General features: G+C 37.5%; 1 protein-coding gene across 11 annotated transcripts in view; it reads left to right on the top strand.

Moving 5' to 3' along the window:
• Positions 1-16,465, top strand: part of Prrc2c (proline rich coiled-coil 2C) — a 78,635-nt gene extending 62,170 nt beyond the window's left edge. For 3 of the 11 annotated variants that reach the window (XM_051186104.1, XM_051186106.1, XM_051186103.1), the window contains exons 24-35: positions 1,023-1,121; positions 3,659-3,860; positions 5,562-5,765; positions 7,789-7,901; positions 8,267-8,403; positions 9,081-9,312; positions 9,754-9,876; positions 11,360-11,578; positions 12,212-12,315; positions 12,620-12,746; positions 13,566-13,802; positions 15,774-16,465. In XM_051186104.1, coding sequence (XP_051042061.1) covers positions 1,023-1,121; positions 3,659-3,860; positions 5,562-5,765; positions 7,789-7,901; positions 8,267-8,403; positions 9,081-9,312; positions 9,754-9,876; positions 11,360-11,578; positions 12,212-12,315; positions 12,620-12,746; positions 13,566-13,802; positions 15,774-16,037 — 2,061 coding nt within the window. In that variant the 3' untranslated portion in view covers positions 16,038-16,465. Of the gene's footprint in view, positions 1-1,022; positions 1,122-3,658; positions 3,861-5,561; positions 5,766-7,788; positions 7,902-8,266; positions 8,404-9,080; positions 9,313-9,753; positions 9,877-11,359; positions 11,579-12,211; positions 12,316-12,619; positions 12,747-13,565; positions 13,803-15,273; positions 15,327-15,773 lie in introns of all 11 variants that reach the window. The other 8 variants (XM_051186108.1, XM_051186105.1, XM_051186113.1 and 5 more) reach the window with 6 other exon arrangements.
• Positions 16,466-20,238: the final 3,773 nt, after the last annotated feature.

Genomic DNA, 20,238 nt, shown 5'->3' with positions numbered 1-20,238 from the left:
GGCCCGAAAAAGATATTAGATAATCTAAAACTGTATTGTAAGGCACCAAGAACTGAATCTGGGTACTCTGTAAAAGCAGTAAGCATATCTCTCTACCCCCAGCATAGGCTTTTCAAATGATTATCTTAACATGTGTAGTAGTTGGTATTAAAATTACTGTATTTTGAATGTCCCACAGAGTTAAGGATGAGTGACATTTTTTATTTCTATAATTTAGCTAGTTTCAAGATTTATTAAAGGATCTTTGTTAATTAAAGTGTTTTTGACAGATCTCCATTAGAGATAGTCCATGTTATCTCAAAGTGTTTTTCTTAAAATCTGAAGTGATCCCAGGCCATTTTTTTTCCTGAATTGTCAAACTGCATAGTAAAATTCCAGGATCTAGAGACTATGAGGTAAAATGGAAAATATGCCCAGTGCATAATAGCTAAAGTTTCTAACAGTGTTTGCTATAATCCTCTCCTTACACATAGTATGATGTGATCAGGTAAGGGGTATATACCATACTTGGCTCCTGTAGTTGCTCTTGTTCTTGAATTTAGTTGTTATAGAAGATGCTGATTATATTGTACGAACAAGGTTTTCAATCCTTTGCATTGTTAGGTTAACTATTCAGGACAAGAACCTATGAGTTAGGTTAACTATTCAGGATAAGAACCTGTGGGTTCTCATACATGTTAAAAGTCATATTACTTACAGCTTTATTACAGAGTATAGCACTTGGACCAGTAGTATTAAACACACCTGAGAATTTGTTTAACATACAAGATTTCACTTAAGTATAAAGAATAGCATTGGTAGCATGTACTTCATACTCAAGACAGATTTTTTTTTTTCCTCACACGCAATTTGTGTATACCCAAGTGGATAGTTTTTCTCTTCAGAACTTTAATATAGTTATCAGCCTCTATAAGCACTGTGACTTAAGAAATCAGATATAGCACACTTAGAGTACATTAGCACTGTGACTGATGGGGCTTTTGCAGCACACTTAGATTGTGATATGTCGCCTGCCTTTTCAGGTGCCCCTGCCCAACACCCTTCCCCTCCCTAAGAGGGAGACTATACAACAGAGCTCCAGCCTAACTTCAGTTCCCACTACTTTCAGCCTCACCTTCAAGGTATGTACAGTGTCCATCTTCAGGGCTCCTTAATCATTGCGTACAAGGGACGTAAGTTCACAATATAGTCTTTTTTTTGGGTGTTGTCAAATTATACTTTAAAATTATGTTGGCTTTTAGCACTGGTTGGCAATGGCAAGGTCTATTGTGCTTGTGAATTTTATTATAAAAATAGAATTACAGTTTGTGATTTGTACTCACGTACAAAGTACTAATTATGATAAGAATGCATTTTTTCTCATGTATAAATTGAATGCAGGAATATTTTATGAAAAGGCTATCAACATAAGCTTACTAGATAAGCAAAATTGGGAAGTTTTAGCTTGAAGTACTAAGATTGAACTTGGGACCTCACATTTGAGGCAAGCACTTTACCACCACATGCCAGCCATTTGTTTACTTATTATTTAGATATAGTCTCACCAGGTAGCTCAGACTGGCTTTTAACTTTGCCATCCTGCTTCAGCTTCTCAGATAGCAGGGATTAAAGGCTAGGCTGTCCTGTATCACTATGCCTGGCGTTTGCCTTGTTTTTCTAGCCTATTATTATTATTATTGCTGTTGTTATTATTATTCTGATTTTTGACCTGTTAAATCTTTTTTAAAGGAAAATTACTTGATTATTTTAGGTCCCTAATTCACCTCAGGTTGGTTATTGGTTAGTGGGGAAAAAACATGTAATTTTTTAACTGTCTTATTGGTGCCCTTCTTTTCATAATCTTGGCATGGTATTAGCCTCTTAAAGCAAATTTTCCTAATTGGGTTATAGTGAATCTTTGAAGAGGCACAGGGGAAGAGGCGGGGAGCTAAGTTGTTAGTCATGTTTTAGTTTCCTTTCTAGACTCTTTCTGCTCAACCTCATGAGCACTTCTTCTTTGTAAGAGAGTTATAAACATGTGAGGCTGTGACCATTCTTTTGTTCTCACTGTTTACTGCCAGTTCTTTTTGGCCTTTGGTGGTGATTTTCCACTCAGGACTGTCTCGATCTGGGTTTGTTACCTTGTTTTGTAATTCAGATGATCCTTATGATTATATTGATTGAATTGATATAAGCAAATGTGTTGGGGCCAGGTGATCTGAAATGGGGTGAGAGGATTGAGGAAGAAAGAGACAAGACAGTAGAGTCAGGAGGGCTCTTAGTGAACACTATAGTGGCTCCAAATTTCTCACAGCCCTTTTATACCCAAAGCAGAAGGACAGGGCAAAAAGACTTCCTTACCATGATACAAGGAACAAACTAGTGTAATTACCTCCTTAATTCTCAAAACATCTAGTAACATGCCCTGAGTCAAGCATCCTGTTATTTGACCTGGACGAGCAAGAGTAAGTTTGAACTCTAGGCCTTTAGTCAACATGGAACAGAGTCACTGTGACCTCACACACACAAATGTAATGTCATTAATACTTAATTCTGCGTCAATTGTTAATTCTTTAGAATGCCTATTAAGCTTGGCCTTTTAGTCATTTTTAACATTCCAAGAAATGTGTTATACACAGAGCTAAAAATAAATTCACTTGACCTGTCATTTCTTTTATTTTTAAACCAACCTTGGCAAAATAATTAAATGGCATTATTACCAGCATGTGAAGTAATGATATTTTAGTGTCCTTGAATTTCCAAAGACAGTTTCCTGTTGTTTAAGAAGTGAAATTAAGCCAAAAAATATATGTGTGAACTATATCCCATACCATTACCTATAGCTGATAGTATTCTTCCCCAAATTACTGTAATGCCAAAATGTCAAGTTACTGTTACAGTGGTCAGCAAACTTAAGTTTCCTAAAAGATGTGTTGTTTTACAGTTACTTTGAACAGATTTTAATGAAGATCAAAAGTTGGCATATATTGGAGATGCAGATTATTAATATTTTTATGTCAATTATTTCGGTTATAGATGCATTGTTTTAAATTAGCTCTTAACCAAATTAATACTGCCTTTTTGTTTTTATTTTTTTAAATGTAGCTGGTAGAAAAATAAGTTGCATATATGTCATTATTATCTGAAAGAGAACAATGCTGCTCCAGTTTGAAGATCTAATTCTGTCTTTTAAAAAAGAAAGTATGGGTAAACCAGGACCTCGTTTGTAAATGACTACAGACTGTACACTAGCCTAGAATTTTGTCCTGTTACATTGCTCTTTGCATTTGAGAAATACTATTTTAAAAAGAAGGAATGGAGAGAGAGAGAGAGAGAGAGAGAGAGAGAGAGAGAGAGAGAGAGAGAGAGAGAGAGAGCTCATAAGGCCCTTTCTGACTTGTATCCCAGAGAGGAATCGTAGTGTCTCTTACACTGTGGGGAGGTGGAAACATTTGTTTTTGGATAAGTGCTTTAGCTGTAGTTCAGGGTGCATTTCTTATAGCTTCAATAAATGAAACTTAATAATAACAATCCCTTTGGGTGAGAGAGCAAATAAAAAGCTTGAAAACTCTTAATCTGACACACTATTTGGAATCTACATATTTGGGTGTGGAAGCTGTGGTCTTTTGGTTTTTCTTTTTTGTTTTGTTTGCTTTAACAGAAATCTGTTTTATTGCAGATGGAGTCTGCCCGTAAGGCGTGGGAGAATTCTCCAAATGTAAGGGAAAAGGGGTCTCCAGTAACTTCTGCAGCGCCTCCGATTGTGAGTGGGGTCAGCAGTAGCGCCAGTGGGCCAAGCACTGCTAATTACAACTCATTTTCCAGTGCATCAGTGCCTCAGATCCCTGTTGCTTCGGTCACTCCTACAGCATCGTTATCAGGTAGAAATTTGTCATAGTTCTCCTTACACACAGTTTTTGTTTATGGCACTGAGGAGTGACAATAGTTGCCTAATGTACCTTAGACAAGCACTGCGCCTCCTAACTACACACCCAGCTTAAATGATACTCTATTCCCTGAGCAGAAGATAGTTCCTTAGGAAAACTCCTCCCCTCCTCTAATCTATCCTCTTATTTGAGTCTCATAATTTTAATGTGACCATTTTATTGATTGCTTACTAGAAAAGATTTTGCTGCATCCTCCCTCATTGAAAAAAAAAAGTATTTCTAAATTTTTTCCGTGAAGTTCATCTTTTGTCATTTTTATTGTATCCAAGTAATTTAAAACCCAGTTCAGAAATATAAATTCTCATGGATTTCCTCCACCCATCCCCAGTCTATGCCTGGTCTTAAACTACTAATGGAATAAGTTGCATTCTTCTAAAGAGTTAGGTGGGTAGTGTTTATACTGTTTGGGTGGCCCGGGGAAAGCCTGTCACAGACTGGATCTAGAAGGAACTCCATCCATCCTTGCAGTTCTGCAAAGCTGCAGTCTCTGAAGCTTTGTAGTTCTGAAAGACTGGCAAAGGTTTCCACATGCTTGATTTCTAGGATACATCCCTTTTACTTGTCTAAATTCTACCATGATGCTTCGGTTAAGAACAAAGTTTATTTCGGGCTTTTACAGTATTCCCTGGTGTTTCCACAGCAGTGGAGATGCTTTTCCAATGGATATATAGCCTGTACAGAATTTGCTTGCTTTGGTTGGGTGTTTTGTTTTGTTTTGTGATTACAATGTTGTTTTTACATATTGTGCTGATTTTGAGAACCCAGTCCACCAGTGGTGTTTGTGCTGTCCTATACCAGTTTTTATATTATCTATAATTAATTTGTTTAGACAGACCCAGTTAAGGCATGGTGGCACACACCTGTGATGTCAGCACTTGGGAGATTAAAGCAGGAACATAGGAATGGAAATTTGAGGCCAATCTAGGAAATTGTGAAGACACTGTCTCAAAAGAAAATGAAAGGAAACCTCAAAGATGATCACTGTATTGTATAATGCTGTGCCTAACAGTGCCCAATTGTGTTTTTTCTTTCTTTAGAATTGTCCAGTCATTCTTCACTGCCCATTTGTTAAGGCATCTTAATAGACTAGCTTAATTCCCTTATACTGTAGTGGGGATTACTATAAAACAAACATTAAGATTGTGGTAGTATGACTTGAATGTTCATTCCCCAGTCTTTCTTTGGAATCCAGTGACCTCCTATTCCAGGTCTAGCTTACCTCTGCTGTTTGGTTTAACAAATAGTGACACAAATAAAAGTCTGTTCATACTTTGTAAAGACATGACTGTTTTCTGTTATTATTGTCCTTTTCTTTTCAAGACAAGGTCTTTTATATTCTTGACTGGCCTAGAACTTTGTAGATGAGAGTATGATTCTGCCTCCACCTTCTGAGCTGTGCTAGCATTACAGACAAATGCCATCATGCCTGCTTTATGGAGTGCTGGGATATGGTGCATGCTAGGCAAGCACATCTATCAACTCAGCTCCATTGCCAGCCCCTTTGATACTCCAGTCCCCTCAAATGTTTTTGATTTGTGGTTGCTAGAATATTTAATATTTATAGGACCCATAGAACCAGAAAACATAATAAGTATGAAGAGTGAACATGCTTTATTTTTCTCCCTTCCAATACAGGAGCTGGTACTTACACTACCTCTTCCTTGAGTACAAAATCTACAAGCACATCGGACCCTCCTAATATTTGTAAAGTAAAACCCCAACAGTTACAGACCAGCAGTCTACCTTCTGCAAGTCATTTTCCACAGCTAAGCTGTGTGCCTTCTCTTATTGCCCAGCAGCAGCAGAGTCCACAGGTTTATGTGTCTCAGTCAGCAGCAGGTAACATTTGTAGGTTTGGTTATAGGAATTTAGAAGATGAAGACTCATGATTTTTTTCTTCTCATAACCCTTTCAAGTTTGATTTTTTTTTTTTTTTTTTTTTCAATGTGCTTTCTAAATGTGTGCTTCTGTAGATTTGAATCTTATCCCTCCATGACAAGAATTCTGGAGCTTTTAGAAGCCTGTGTCCATTTCTGTCTTGTACATTTAGACAAATTAGTGTCTTATAATTTACAAAATAATTTGTGCATTTCCTTCTATTTCACTAAAATCACCAAACTCTTACCTAATAAATAGTGAAACTCTTGGTAAAGAGAACGTAATGTCAGTGAACAAGAAAAATGTTGTAATGGTGACTGTTGCTAAATTGGTCATCATAAATGGTTAAACTTGCTGATGGTTTAAACTCTGAATAATAGACAATGAAGCTATTTCTTGCCATTTATAGAAGGATTATTAGTAACTAGCATCTGTTACCTAATATCTACAGATGTTACATTACTAGTAATGCAGAAAGCATATGAATTGACAGGTTTTTTTGTTTTTGTTTTTTTTTTTTTTTTTTTTTTTTTTTTTTTGAAACAAGGTTGTTTTACATGTCAATCCCAGTTTCCTTTCTGCTCCCCAGGGAGGGTGAGACCTTCCATGGGGAGTCTTCAAAGTCTGTCACATCATTTGGGGCAAGATCTAGGCCCTCCCCCCATGTTTCTAGGCTGAGAAAGTATTCCTCTATGTGGGATGGGCTCCCACAGTCCATTCCTATACTAGGGATAAATACTGATCCATTAGTAGAGGCCCCACAGACTGCCCAGGCCTCCTAACTAACATCCACATTCAAGATGTATGGGTCGGTCTTTTGCTGGTTTCCCAGCTGTCAGAATGGGTTGCATTAACTCCCCCTTGTTCAGGTCAGCTGATTCTGTGGGTTTCTCCAGCCTGGTCTTGACCCCTTTGTTCACTCCTCCCTCTCTGCAACTGGATTCCCGAAGTTCAACTAGTGTTCAGTTGTGGGTGTTTGCTTCTGCTTCCATCAGCTACTAGATGAAGGCTCTAGCATGTCATAAAATGTAATCATCAGTCTCATTATCGTGGAAGGGCAGGCATTAAAGGTAGCCTCCCCACTATTGCTTAGATTGTTAGTTGGGGTTCTCCTTGTAGAGCTCTGGGCATTTCCCTATTGCCAGATTTCTCCTTAAATCTACAATGGCTCCCTCTATTATGGTATTTCTTTTCATGTTCTCCATTCTTTTCCTGTCTCATGCCCTCCTCGTCCCCTCCTCTTCTCCCCTTCTCTTTCTCCTAACTCCCTCTCATCTCCTTCTATGATCCTAGCTTGCTCTGGAGATCTTGTCCCTTTTCCCTCCTCTCTTAGGATCGTCCTTGTTTCCTAGCTTTGGCGGGTAATCCTTTGCTATATTTGACAGTTCTTTCTTACAGAATTTTGTGTATTAATCTATTATTTATTGACTGTTGTAGATAAGATTCTTGATTCCTATTTGATAAGTTTAAGGGTGTTCATTTGACTATTTCATACAATAGTTACAAAAATAATATGTTTGCATCTTTAGAATATATTGCTATGCAAAAACAGCAAATCACAAATTTGTATGTTAGAAACATGTAAAAAAAAACATTTAAAATCTATACTAAATTCTATTATTAATTACCAATTGTTTTTTAAATATATTGCCTTATTCTAGTCAGTAGTTTAAAATTGGAGTGGATTTGCTGATTTTTAGGTTTAATTTTTGTGTGAAATTCTTCAGGTACACAGCCAATTGAGACCATGTAAAAGTGTCTATTTTTGCATGACCCAGTAGTACCATATGTTTTATCTACATTCACTTTTCTACTAGAAGTTTTGTGTTTTTTTTTATACTTTTTTTGTTGCTGTATTAATTTTCAGAGGGCTCATTTGAAATAAGCTAGAAAATCTTTTTTTACTGCTGTAAGCAATTTGATATACTACTTGGAAAATGCTAAAATGTAGACAATACTGTTTATTTTTCCTGATGGTCTACAGCTCAAATCCCAGCCTTCTATATGGATACAAGTCATTTATTCAATACCCAGCATGCCCGATTGGCTCCTCCATCTCTGGCTCAGCAGCAGGGCTTCCAACCAGGCCTCTCTCAGGTAAATATTCTTTCTGATAACATTCTTTCTGATCTCGTATTTCTTGACACTTCTGTGGTTATAATAATTTATCTTGGATTCTTAGTAATAGATTTCACTTAAAAATCCACTTTGGATTATCTTGTGGATAGGCTATTAGCAAAATGTGGGGGAAATGATATTCACCAGTGTGCAGTAAGTCCTAGTTAAAAAGAAATTTGTTTTAAAGGGGAGCTGATAATATACTATAAATCTTTTATTTTTATGTCTGGGGTTATGTTTTTTATGATTTATGTGTATGAAGTTTGTAACTAAGTACTATATATGTACCCTATGATTTATATGTATGAAGTTTGTAACTAAGTGCTTTTTTTTTTTTTTTGCAGCCAACATCTGTTCAGCAGATTCCAATCCCTATCTATGCTCCACTTCAAGGGCAGCATCAAGCCCAGCTGAGTTTGGGGGCTGGGCCTGCTGTTTCCCAGCCTCAGGAATTATTCAGTTCTTCAATTCAACCTTATAGGTAAATTGCCTTAAAGGTTGTTTATGCTATAATTGCAGATTATGTGGTATCTAATGTTATTTCCTTTTCCCTAAACTGTAGGGTACTGTGTTATAAACTAAATAATTAAGCATGTTCATTATATGTTGCAAACCTGTCTTTGGTGATTTCAACTGGGCCTTGTTTTCTTTTGTACGTGGTTTAAATAGAATTTTTCATAACCTGTGGACAGCTATCTTGATTAGGGCTATTCTGTCTAGGCATGGTGACTCACACTTAAGAGTCCCAGCAACCAGGAGGCAGAGGCAGAAGAATCACTGCAAGTTCAGGGCCAGCCTAGGCCTTAGAGTGAGATCCTATCTCAAAGCAACAAAACAAGCTTTATTTTCTGATGGGGCAGGGTGCGTGCGTGCATGTGTGTGTGTTTGTGTACACACACACACCATAGAGAAAACTAGGTTTGGCTCTCTATTTTGTAGTGATATGTAAAACTTGAATCATTAAGGGGTAAAATGAAAATTGTTGTTAAAAGTGGACTTTTGCATGTGGAGCGCTAATGCATGCAGCACTATATTTTTAAAACAAGTGACCATAGACATTGTCTTCTTTGCCTCATTACTAATTAGAGCACTTGCTCTTTTGAGATGCTAAATAAAATTAAGTATAACATGACCTTCTCCTGCTTAATGTTTATACAGATCGCAGCCAGCCTTTATGCAAAGCAGTCTGTCCCAGCCTTCTGTGGTCCTTTCTGGTACAGCTATCCACAACTTCCCAGCTGTCCAGCACCAAGAACTTGCCAAGGCACAGTCGGGTCTTGCCTTCCAGCAGACTTCCAATACTCAGCCTATCCCTATACTGTATGAGCATCAGCTGGGTCAGGCCTCAGGATTAGGAAGTTCTCAGTTGATTGATACACATCTTCTTCAGGTATGGGAGTGCTTTCTTACTCATGGTGTTGTGTCTTGTTGGTTGGTTTTTTTTGTTGTTGTTGTTGTTGTTTTTTGTTTTGTTTTTTAATCTAGATTCTTTTAAGCACATAATTATAATTTACAAAGAAAAAAATCTATAAATGGTAAATATTAGAAGATATAATAGAAAATAATAATAAGAGATCTTTTTTTGTTGTTGCTTTTGGTTTCTCAAGACAGGGTTTCTCTTACTGTATCTTGTCCCTGGCTGTCCTGAAATTCATTCTAGACAATGCTGGTCTCAAACTCAGAGGTCCACCTGCCTCTATCTCCTGACTGCTGGGATTGATGGTGTGTGCCACACAGCTAAAACCTTCCCATTTAAAATGATCAAGTTGATACTGATTGCATGGGAACTTTCTTCTCAGTTTTCCTTCTGTTTTCTTGTAAATTTTTCTAGGCACGAGCAAATCTTACCCAGGCCTCAAATCTTTATTCTGGACAAGTACAGCAGCCTGGTCAGACAAATTTCTATAACACTGCCCAGTCACCAAGTGCTCTCCAGCAGGTAAACTATGGCATGGTAAATTTCCTCAATTTTCTATATTATTCTTTGTATTGCTTTTGTTATTCTTTGGAAATTTATATAGAACCAAGATAGAGAAAATGGTTTTCAGACTTGACACTGAAATTCTGAGGATTCCATTAGCTCCATTGGAAGCAGAAGGTGCTTCATTCAATCCTGTAACAGCCAGCTCTTCAAAATACCTCTATTGTGGAAAAATAAGGATGGCAGAAACAAGCTGAATATATGTTTATTTAGGGAGAAATAACTTACAACAGAGACAGATGATCGCTAGCAGGTTCCAGTCCCAAGGATGCCTCCAGATGCTCTTTGTCTCTGTCCAGGAAGCAAGAGAGCGAGTTTCGGGACCCCCTACACCAAACCTAGTTCTCCTAGGTCACTGCTGCACCTGTCCCCACCCCCAATGAGTGTGGTCAGTGCAATGGATGCAGACAGAGTAAATATCTCACTCACTACAATTCCCCTTTTAGTTTAAAGAAAAGATTTGGGCTTGATACAAAGCTTTATACAAAGACCGTGAATATCAAGTATGCTCTAAGAAAAGGAAAATCAAGAACATACAGACTTAAGACTACATATCTAGTCCTAGGGTGAAGGCATAACAGATTACAATAGAGTTGTCCTAAGCTGGAAAGCCTGAGTCTTTTACCTAATATTTCTATCTAGGAAGAGAGAAACCCTATCTCAAAAAAACCACAAAAAACAGAAAGAGAGAATATACTAAGTAATATGCCCATTAGTGTTAGAGGTAAGAGAAGACTTAAACAAGTTAATATAAATAATATTTTAGTGCTGCAGCAAAGAATGGCAATAAGTATAGCACCTTAAATGGAAAATGAATGTTCTCTTCTGACATCATTACACATAGAGGGCTAGAGAAGGGCAAGACATAAAGCCTTAGGAACAACTATTCTTAATCTTGTTCACAAAGAAAAGTTGTTTGTGTTAAAACTACTTTTTCTTAAGAACACTTACTTTAACCAAACCTGCAAATAGTACAGCAATACTGGTGGAGGGAACTTTTGCTGCTTACTGTATAGTGTTTATTTGACATGTACCCTGATTATCTTCAAAGTTAGTCACCATTTTCATTTAATATAGTTTCTTCACTACAGTTAACACATACAGAACTGTAATCTTGATGTTTATATGATAATGAAATTGTCAAACACCTGTCTCTGTTGTTGCACAGTGTGTGGTTATATATTGTCATCAGACCTTTAATACAAGAATAGAGGTAATTAGGGCTGGGTGGTTCATACCTTTAATCCACCAGCAAGCATTCTCTGAATTCAAGGCCAGCCATGATTACGTAGTGAGATCTTACCTTAAAGAGGAAGAAAAGAATTGGGAATAAAGATTTGATAATAGTTTCATACTGTTAATTTTAAAAGAATTTGAGGATTTCTGTATACATGTAGATGTATATTTACACAATAATTATAAGCAAATTATTTCAGTGTCTGTTTGCTTTTTCTAGGTTACAGTACCTTTACCAGCATCTCAGCTTTCCCTGACTAATTTTGGATCTACAGGACAGCCTCTGATTGCTTTGCCTCAGACACTTCAGCCCCAATTACAGCACACAACACCACAAGCACAGGCTCAGAGCCTGAGCCGTCCTGCACAAGTAAGCCAGCCTTTCAGAGGATTGATCCCTGCTGGAACACAGCATAGCATGATGGCAACCACAGGAAAAGTAAGTGATATTTGGTTAGTGTACATAAGGATTTACACTTATTTTAGAGATAGGATATTTATGTTCTGTTTATGTTGTCTATGAAGATAAAATGCATGTACGCCATGGCATTAACACAAACATATGTGCTTGGGCACAATAAAGCAGGTATAACTTTAAAAGGGCTGTAAGATGGCCTTTTAAGTCAACCGCTACCGAAGCTTAAGACCTCAGTTCAATCTCAGGGACCTAGAAAGAACTAATAACCCACAAATTGTCCTGACCTCCATGTTCAAGGTGAGGAAGTATGCACGAACTAAATAAAAACATGAGTAAACCATAATATAAGTAAAACATCAATTTTTACAACCTCACAGAATACCTCACGTGCATGTATGCTTATGGTTTTTTACATTATTATTTGCTACTTTTTTTACACTCCTGTTTTTGTCTTATAACAAAGAATTCAGGGGGTTTTTTTACAGAAACATTAGTATTAGATGATCTCTCAATTACTCAAGTATGTTTGACCCAATGACTATGAAATTTGAAACCAACTGGAGGGTTTTATAGTTTAACCACCATATATAGGACATTAAGCACAACACTTAGCTTATAGAATTAAATGTTAACTTTATGTTGTATTTTTCTCAGATGTCTGAAATGGAACTAAAAGCCTTTGGAGGTGGTATTGATATCAAACCAGGGACACCTCCAATTGGTGGTCGAAGCACCACACCAACATCTAGTCCATTTCGGTAAGGTGAACATTTAAATTCGCTTAGGAAATTACAAAATAATGTTAAGCTGTTAAGCACAAGTGATTGACACATTTATTTTGTTAATTTTATCTGTGTTTACACTGTATTTTAAGAACATTCTTTAATACAAGTATAGAAACTCTTCCTCACCTTTGCTTCTCTTAATAGCACTACCATGGGATTTTTTTTTCTTTTTCAATTAACAACTAAATGTGATGAAAATACAAAGAAAATGTCTTCAAAAATGTAACAGCATTATTTACTTGGCACTACTCTACTGACCAGTGACTTCTTTCCCTAGGGCTACTTCAACAAGTCCAAACAGCCAGTCTAGCAAAATGAACAGCATTGTTTATCAGAAGCAGTTCCAGTCAGCCCCTGCTACCGTGAGAATGACACAACCATTTCCTGCACAGTTTGCACCCCAGGTAGGCAGATCCCAGGGAGGAGGAGTATATAGTGCTCGTAAATGTTGGCTAATCTGACTAAAGTTGTGGTTTTTACAATCATAACACAGGTGAACCAAACTTGCCTGGTTTTAACAGTGGGTGTATGATACTCAAATACATTCTTTTTATTTTTTATAGCTAAATAGAGAAAAGTGGTTTAGTTTTAAAGCAGACATTAGAAATACTACAGATTCCCCCACACAGCTCTAACAATTAAGAGTCCTATTCCTTTTGTCTTTTTTTTTTTTTTTTTTTAAGAAGTTTAATTTTCAGCGAAGGGTCCCGGTGCTTATGTTTTCCAGGCCTAAAGTGGGTTTTTGTTTTTATGTTATCTGTGTAGTTCAGTAAAATTTCAGAATGTTTTAAATAAATGTGTGGATATGTTTGCTTCTCCTTCCCTTACTGATCATATTGAAGACTGACCAAAATTGGTAACTCATAGACTAGAATTGGTTCCTAAGAAACACATTGGTTGAGTTACTATTACTTTGTCTTCAGATTATGCTTAGGTTAGAAGTGTGCTTTTCTGCAGTTGTCCTTTTAATAATCCCATGGCCCAATTATTGTATCTCCCCCATAGTAGTTGCAGCTGAAGTGCCATAGCATGCTTTGCCTAATTTTTCTATTAAACTTTATAAGCATGGCCTGTTTGTTCTTTGTCCTTATTAATGGAATGGCACGATCCAAAAACTTTGACAGAATGGGCACAGATTTACTCTGGGATAAGCCAACTTGATCTAGTTGGCTTTTTTTTTTTTTTTAACAGTTCAATGTTGTATGTTTTGTTTTTTCACTCAGATTCTCTCTCAGCCTAACCTGGTCCCTCCATTGGTAAGAGCCCCACATACTAACACCTTCCCAGCGCCTGTACAGAGGCCACCAATGGCACTGGCCAGTCAGATGCCTCCTCCGCTGACCACAGGCCTCATGAGCCATGCTCGTTTGCCACATGTAGCCAGGGGTCCTTGTGGATCACTATCTGGAGTCAGAGGCAATCAGGCCCAGGCTGCGTTGAAGGCTGAACAAGATATGAAGGTTAGTACAGTGTTAATGGCCAACAGAGCAAGAGTATGTCTCTGAACCATGTCTTAAAATGCCTCTGGACCCATAAACAAGTATCCAGGCATTCATTATCTTTATCAGACTTAACCAAGCTAACTACTTTTATTTGCGCGGCCCCCTCCCCATTTTTTTTTCTCCCTTACATCTTTACCTTTTCTTCCTTTTTATGACCCCTCCCCCCCTTTTTTTTTTTTTTCTTTTTCTTTTTTTTTCTTTTTTCTTTTTTTTTTTTTTGCCACTGTCGTCAAAAATCAAATTAACATTTAGGCTGTATCCAAATGAATTGCTTATGAAGTAAGTGTTTGAGGGACATCTTAGTTTGGATGCATTATTTTTTAAGCATTAAAAAAAATGTTTATTACAGGTTACCCTTTTTTGTTTTTTCCCTTTCCCTTCCTGACCTTCCCTCCCCCACCCAGTATAATTCATAATCATGGTTGTGTGAACTCTGGAATGGGTAAGACATGTTAGCTATCTTGAGTTTTATTCTTCACAAGTCATTTGAGTAATTTTCATCTCAAAACTGTTTTCCACGTCTTTTTTTTTTTTTTTTTTTTTTTTTTTTTTTTGCCTGCCACCTAAGGTGGCAAACATAGATGAAAAACTCAGAAAACTCAGAAAAGCACTCTGGGATCCTTCATGATGAAAGGCAAGGATAAACATGGGTTTGCTGAGGTCACTAGGAGTCTGTGTGGGGACAGTTCTCAGCATAAGTCTTACCCATCTGCCTGTATAACCAGTTGGAGTTTATTTCTGTAATTACTTTAGGGTTGACTTTAGGAATCTTAGTGATTTTTATCTGTTTTATCACAACATAGATTAGACTAGAATAGAGAATAGATTAGTGCTTACAAGTAGGGAAATGTACACAGTAATAATGTTTTACTCTGAATTAGAAACATGTTGTTTAATACTAATTAAGGAATTCAGTAAATTGACTAAAGTTTCTTGGTTGATATCCTTTGTGTTTCTAATGCTGAGTAATCAAATTCAAAGACTGCCCTCTAGGAAAACTCTTTGTTACACATCACTTAGTTTTGTTAGGCTTGGTGCCTAGGGTTTCCATCTGTTTGTTACTATTAAAAGTGCTAGCATCAAAAGCTTTGCAGATTGCTCATGGCTACTTGCCACTTGATTTTCAAACATATCTCAGGTTTGAAATGGCATTAGAGCTTAATATAATAGTAGGACGGGATAGTATAGGTTACCTGTAGAATGGGAAGGAGTTATTGTTGTTTCCTATTATGTACAAGAGGGGTAGAAAGTTAAGTTGTAATTGTATATATTTTAGTGCTATAATTTAGATTAACATAAGTATATTCTTTGGGGGCACATAGTCAATGAAAGTAAGGTTATTTACCAGCTCAGAATGTGGTAGGAGCTATCAGAACTTAGTGATCAAGTGAAGTTGTAGTTACTAATTTCTGATGCTCTTCCCCTGCAGAAGAGAGCTGTGGGAAGAGGACTCAGCCACAAGACATTTGGTCCTAGGTGTTGGTAATGCCACAATATAAGTGCTTCCTTTTCATTTTATTGTAGACCACATACTGATAACTAGAAGTTATAAGTGTTACATTACATGTATGTTTTCAGATTTGCAAGCAGCCTCCTTAAATAAAGTTTGGTATCAGCTGTTCCCCCCCCAAAAAAAAAAATAATAAGTAGCAACAATGTATTTTATTGTTTATAAGAGGGTAGACAAAGATGGTGGGTGGTGGTCTTGTTTCAGGTATTTTCTTTTAAAAATCAAATAGAATGTTTTCAAAGATAGGAAAAAGCCTATGCATTAAAACTGAAAGATCAATGGGGTCAAACCAACATAGGGAAAACTGATTTTTGTGATTGGTACAAAAGTACGAACTGAGATTGATTTGACAGGCTTTGGTAATAGTAGGTGATGTTGCAGGGTTTTCAGTTTTTGTCTTTGTATTTTCTTTTTTTAAGGCAAAGCAGAGAGCAGAGGTTCTTCAGTCCACGCAACGGTTCTTCTCTGAACAGCAACAGAGCAAACAGATAGGAGGCAAAGCCCAGAAAGTGGACAATGATTCAAGTAAACCTCCAGAAACCCTGACGGACCCTCCTGGTGCCTGTCAGGAAAAAGTAGAAGAAAAGCCGCCACCACCTCCTGCACCCACCATAACCACCAAACCTGTTAGAACTGGACCAATCAAACCTCAGGCCATCAAAACTGAAGAAACAAAATCTTAAAAGCTTTGGTTTATTGCAGGGCATTGGGGGTGGGGCGGGCAGGGAAAATGAAGTCAAAACAATGCCAGCAACCAGGGGGTAAAAATGGTCTGTGACATTATCCTGTGTAGAGCTTGAAGATGCGCAAGGGGCATAGAGCATTTTATACTGATAAACTGTTACACCAGTTAAAATGAGGCTTTACAGGCTTGCACCTACTATGTAACATTTGCTTGGTTGACATGCATCTTCAGTCGGTTTATATACAAGTATGTGCACACCTTCTGTAAGTGCATACAGTTTAGACCTAAGGAGATTTATAATTAAATGAAACACCAGAAATAGGAGGAAAATAATACCACAGAGTGGTTCAGTTGGGCACTGAGTGGTCCCATTGATTTATCAGCTGTGGTTTTTGTTGTTTTGGTTGGTTTTTTTGTTTGTTTGTTTGTGTTTGTTTTTTTTTTTTTTTTTTTTTTTTTTGCTCCCTGTGTGTTTTGGATATGTCTGTGGCATTTCTAGGCTTGAAAGTAAAATGATGCTAACTGGTGCTGGGTAGAGGAGCCTTATTTCTTATTACGGCAGCTTGTTATTTTTGTAACATGGTGATTTGGTTGAACACAATAAAGTACAGTAGTGACTGATCTCCCCTTCTTCCTGGATGAGTGAGCGGATGATTAAATAGTGACGTCAGCATTCTTGAGTATATTCAAATGAGCAACATTTGGCTTTGGCTTCTGTTTAAAATGATGCTGTGTTTTGATTGTGGTCCAAAGCTTTGAAGCACTACTTGGCATCTTCCTTCCTTGGAGGTCTCACCATTCACATAACAGATTTGATGACGTGTTGGTAAGGTGAGGACTTGCTTGTCTCCACTAGGTCATCTTCATATGAATCCAGTGGTTATAGGGTTTTGTTTTAGGGGCATTCTTTCATTTTTTTTTTAATAACGGTTTTTAGCTGATGTTCATGGAGAGAATGAATCCTTAGAAGTGTGCCACTAGTGAAAGGAAATCCTATCTAAGAGTATGTTTCTTTACAGAGCTGTGTCATACCATCCCTTGGGCCCTCTGCTGGAAAAGTAGAATCAAGTCTCAAATAATGCCTTTCAAATTGTATCCTCTAGTATTATAGATGTAGGACAGTACTGTATCATACCTCTGTGAATGTAAAATAGCTTGTACCTGCTTTATGATACATAGTAGTGACCGTGCTTTATCAGAGCTGTTTTTAATGATGTTGCTCAGAATGTTTTCTTTCCAGATGATGATTGAGAAGCTAATTTAAAAAACAAAAAACAAAAAAACAAATGGTGCCAGGTACCACAAGAGTAACAGAACTGTGCTGTTTTCTGGGATTTTGTTTTTTAACTTTTTTTTTTTTTAATGGAGTGTGCTGGATGTCTCTACATTTTTGTTCAAATGACTGCAGAACCTGGAAAAGCTGTTGCTGCTATTGATGCATAACATACTGCTATTATTGGTCTTTTTATATAAATATAAATATATATATACATATATATAATTTGAATTTTTGGAAACTTTAGCTGTGCTGTCAACTTTGGAAAAAAAGTATCCCAGTTTACCGTGTTGAGTTGGCATTGTACAGAAATTAACAGCCATATTGGTCTAGAAATGTTGAACTTAATTTTTTTTTCCATTTGTACAGGGGTAACGCACTGTATTAAATATGTAAGGTCTTATCTACGTGGGTTTGATTACAAAAACTAATAAAGTATTCTCTAAATAATGACTCTTGAAGCTTCTAATCCATTCCAAAATCTGAAGCAAGGCTTGTTAATGTACCAAAGACCATAACCAAGAATACATTTACATGTGGGGAGTGGGGGTTCATTCAAATTTGAGTGAGTCAAAGTCAGTATTGTGGAGGCCCCTGTTCTCAGGGTAATCAAACTGTGATTGGGAGAAGGAACCAAGAGAAACACCAGGGGTTAAAGCTTACTCTCAGCTAGGTAGAAATTTCGAGGCCCAGCTTGGGCTTCATGAGACCCTGAGAGGGAGCTGGGCATGGTGGTGCAGGCCTTAAATTTCAGCCCTCAGAAGGCACCTGGATCTCTGGGTTAGAGGCCAGCCTGGTCTTCAGAGGAGGTTCCAGGTCAGCTAGACCTACACACAGAAACCTAGTCTCGGGGGAAAATAAAAACCGCCTAGAATCTGAGAAGATTGATCTTGATGGTTTAAACTGCTAAACAGCATGTTTTACCATTCTTGGATAAAAATGGAAGGACCAAAAGTAGATTTAAGTGTTTGTTTTTCTCAGTATTTTTGTTAGCACATTCACAGTCATTGATATTAATGACTTGGCAAAGCTCTGGGAGATTTTGTTTGTTCTTGTATGTGGGACACACAGTTTCTAGACAGAGCTTTAACAGAGACAGTCACCAAGTCCCGTTAATAATGTATGTACTTTCTGTGAATGTTGTGGTTCTGACACAGTTAAAGTACTCAGACATTGGCTGAAAAACTCTGGAAAAAAAAAAAAAAAAAAGGTTTTCTAAAAGTTCTGATTTAATCCAAGGGATCAGAAGTGTGGTTAGGGCCACAGTCACTACATCACATTTGCCTTCTTACTAAAGTCACTTCTGTCACTGCTACTTTGTATATTCCAACCTTTAATCTTCCTAAGTTTTAGATCAGAAAAGTCTAAACCTTTGTAGCTTGCATTGTGTCTGCACACCAGTATATGCTACTCTGTTGTACAAAACACCAATGATACTTTTGCCTAGGTCTGCAATGGAAAAAGTTAACTTTTTGAAAGTTAGTGGTTCTCAGTTTGTGGGGTTTTCACCCCACAGGGGTTGCTTAAGACATATTTACATTACAGTTCATGACAGTAACAAAAGTAGTTAAAATAGAAACCATTTTATGGTTGACGATCATTACAACAACCATTAAAGGGCATTAGGAAAGTTGAGAACCACTGGTATGTACGGGCAATTCACAGATCTTCGAATTTTTTTTTCACTTATGATGAAAGAATGATAGGATAAGAAGAGGGAGGGTAGGTATAATTTGAAAAGGTTTTTTTCATCATATAAATTTTAGAAGTAACTCTAAAACTCTGGGCTGGGGGAAAGACCTAAAAGGTTACGTGAGGACATACAATAAATTGGGTATGTTTTCAATCTTTGATTTGTTTTTTGTTGTGCTGCCATTGCATCATGTTTCTGGAGGCACAGGCAGGTGAATCACTTGGGTTGGAGGTCAGCCTGGTCTACAGAGCCAGTTCAAGGTCAGCCAGAACTACATAGAAAAACTCTGGAAAAAAAAAAAAAAGATAGCATTATGTTTAGATATCCATGTATTTTGTCAGATTTTCTGGACAGACTGCTGCTGTTGTCTTATATTCAACAGACTTAAGTCCTTACCCTACTCTAACCCCAATTAAGGAGGTGGCCTTCCTGAACATCAATTGCACTAACTTGGAGCTTGGAAGCAGACCTGGGAGCACAAGTAATGGGAGATGTGTGTTTGTACTGAGCTCCATCCACTTGGGAATTGCAGCCCAACCTCTGAAGTGGACCAGGACCAGCTCAGTCTGAGTACCAGAGGTGGGCTGTGATATATGGGTAGGCTATCATTGCTAGTAGTGCCTGCAGTCCTAGCATAGTCTGCTTTGGACTGCTTTCCACATATACCTCAGAAATGTCCAGTGAGAAGCATAGCCACTTACCTAACATTTCTTGGGTAATGGCAGAATGCATCTGTATAAAGGGTATAACTTGGTCTGTAGGCTTGGCTGGTAGCAGCAGCTTAAGAGTTTCATGTTCACCTATGTATGGAAAGCAATGACAAGAGCTGTGATTGTGGCTGGTGTGCTCTCAAATGCAGGACAGCCAGGCAATGGTGGTGCATATCTTTAGTTCTAGCACTGAAGAGGCAGAGGTGGGTGGATTTCTGTGGGTTTGAGGCCTTCTTGGCCCACAGAGCAAGTTTCAGGACAGATCCCCCATCTTGAAAACAAAACGAGCAAAAAAAAAAAAAAAAAAAAAAAAAGGAAGGAGTAGTCCAAACAACCCCTTCTTTTCTGACTGGTTTGAATTTACCCAAGGAATGATTATTGCTTCTCTCTGTCCGCCAAACAAGTAAACAAGCTGAGGATAAATAGAAGCATTATCTGTCCATATCTCAGCAAGGAAGAAATACTGTTTGGTTGCTGATTTGTTTGTTTCTTGTTCTCCATTACTTTTCAATCTCTGTAT

This window comes from Phodopus roborovskii, unplaced genomic scaffold, assembly GCF_943737965.1.
Source record: "Phodopus roborovskii unplaced genomic scaffold, PHOROB, whole genome shotgun sequence".
Classification (NCBI taxonomy): Eukaryota; Metazoa; Chordata; class Mammalia; order Rodentia; family Cricetidae; genus Phodopus; species Phodopus roborovskii.
The sequence above is the reverse complement of the archived record's forward strand: the minus strand, read 5'-3'. Positions and strand labels throughout refer to the sequence as shown.